This window comes from Aureobasidium melanogenum (assembly GCF_000721775.1).
Source record: "Aureobasidium melanogenum CBS 110374 unplaced genomic scaffold scaffold_150, whole genome shotgun sequence".
NCBI lineage: Eukaryota > Fungi > Ascomycota > Dothideomycetes > Dothideales > Saccotheciaceae > Aureobasidium > Aureobasidium melanogenum.
Window position 1 is genome coordinate 1 of NW_024470202.1, and position 688 is coordinate 688.

Consider the following 688-nt stretch of genomic DNA (forward strand, 5'->3'; position numbering starts at 1 on the left):
AAGCTAAAAGAACCGGCACAGGAGACCAACCTTAGGGGACAATCAGTCACTATGGACTCAAGCTGGAGGATCGAACGTGCACTTACGATTTGCCTGTTCGTAGATCAAGGCCAGACAGGATAATGAAGCCACCATAGTTAGCAACATGTTGTGCGAGTTGTCTCAGATTCTGATTGCTTGACAAGAAGGAAGATGCGAGGAGATGTAGGACAACTAGAAGTCCTATGTACAGCTTGAAGTCAGCGCACGTCCCTCTGACTACGCTGGCATGGCCTTGGTGTCTACTCACAAATGCACGTCTGCCGCAGGAATTCTCTCTCGCCATATTCCCACAGTCCCGAAGAAATGAGACTGACACCTCTTCTGAAAACGCCTCGTAATTAAACCAGCTCGTGAGGCGCCCTAGATGACAGTAAAACTGATACAGAATCGACAGCCATCCTTCGCTTGAGAATCTATCAGCTTTACACCTGTTTTGTCTGAGAATATTGCCGATAGTTTCCATCAGTATCGACCCGACAGGGATTGCCGTCGGACATGTGGCTGATTGTAAATTCGAAAAATTACGGAGTCATTTTCAGATGATCAAGAAGAAAGTGCGGGTATTCTTCACTATTCTTGGTTGTCTGCTGCAAAAAGGAGGACGCACGTGAACCATCAATCCAAGAATACTTTGCAAGGAATCGCT

General features: G+C 46.7%; 1 protein-coding gene across 1 annotated transcript; it reads right to left on the reverse strand.

Moving 5' to 3' along the window:
- Window positions 1-82: 82 nt before the first annotated feature.
- M437DRAFT_89439 (uncharacterized protein) lies at window positions 83-325 on the reverse strand (the record flags this gene model as incomplete). The annotated part of the gene is made up of 2 exons (XM_041029058.1): window positions 83-222; window positions 286-325. 2 exons carry the CDS (start codon window positions 323-325, stop codon window positions 83-85), a joined length of 180 nt encoding a protein of 59 aa, XP_040874478.1.
- Window positions 326-688: the final 363 nt, after the last annotated feature.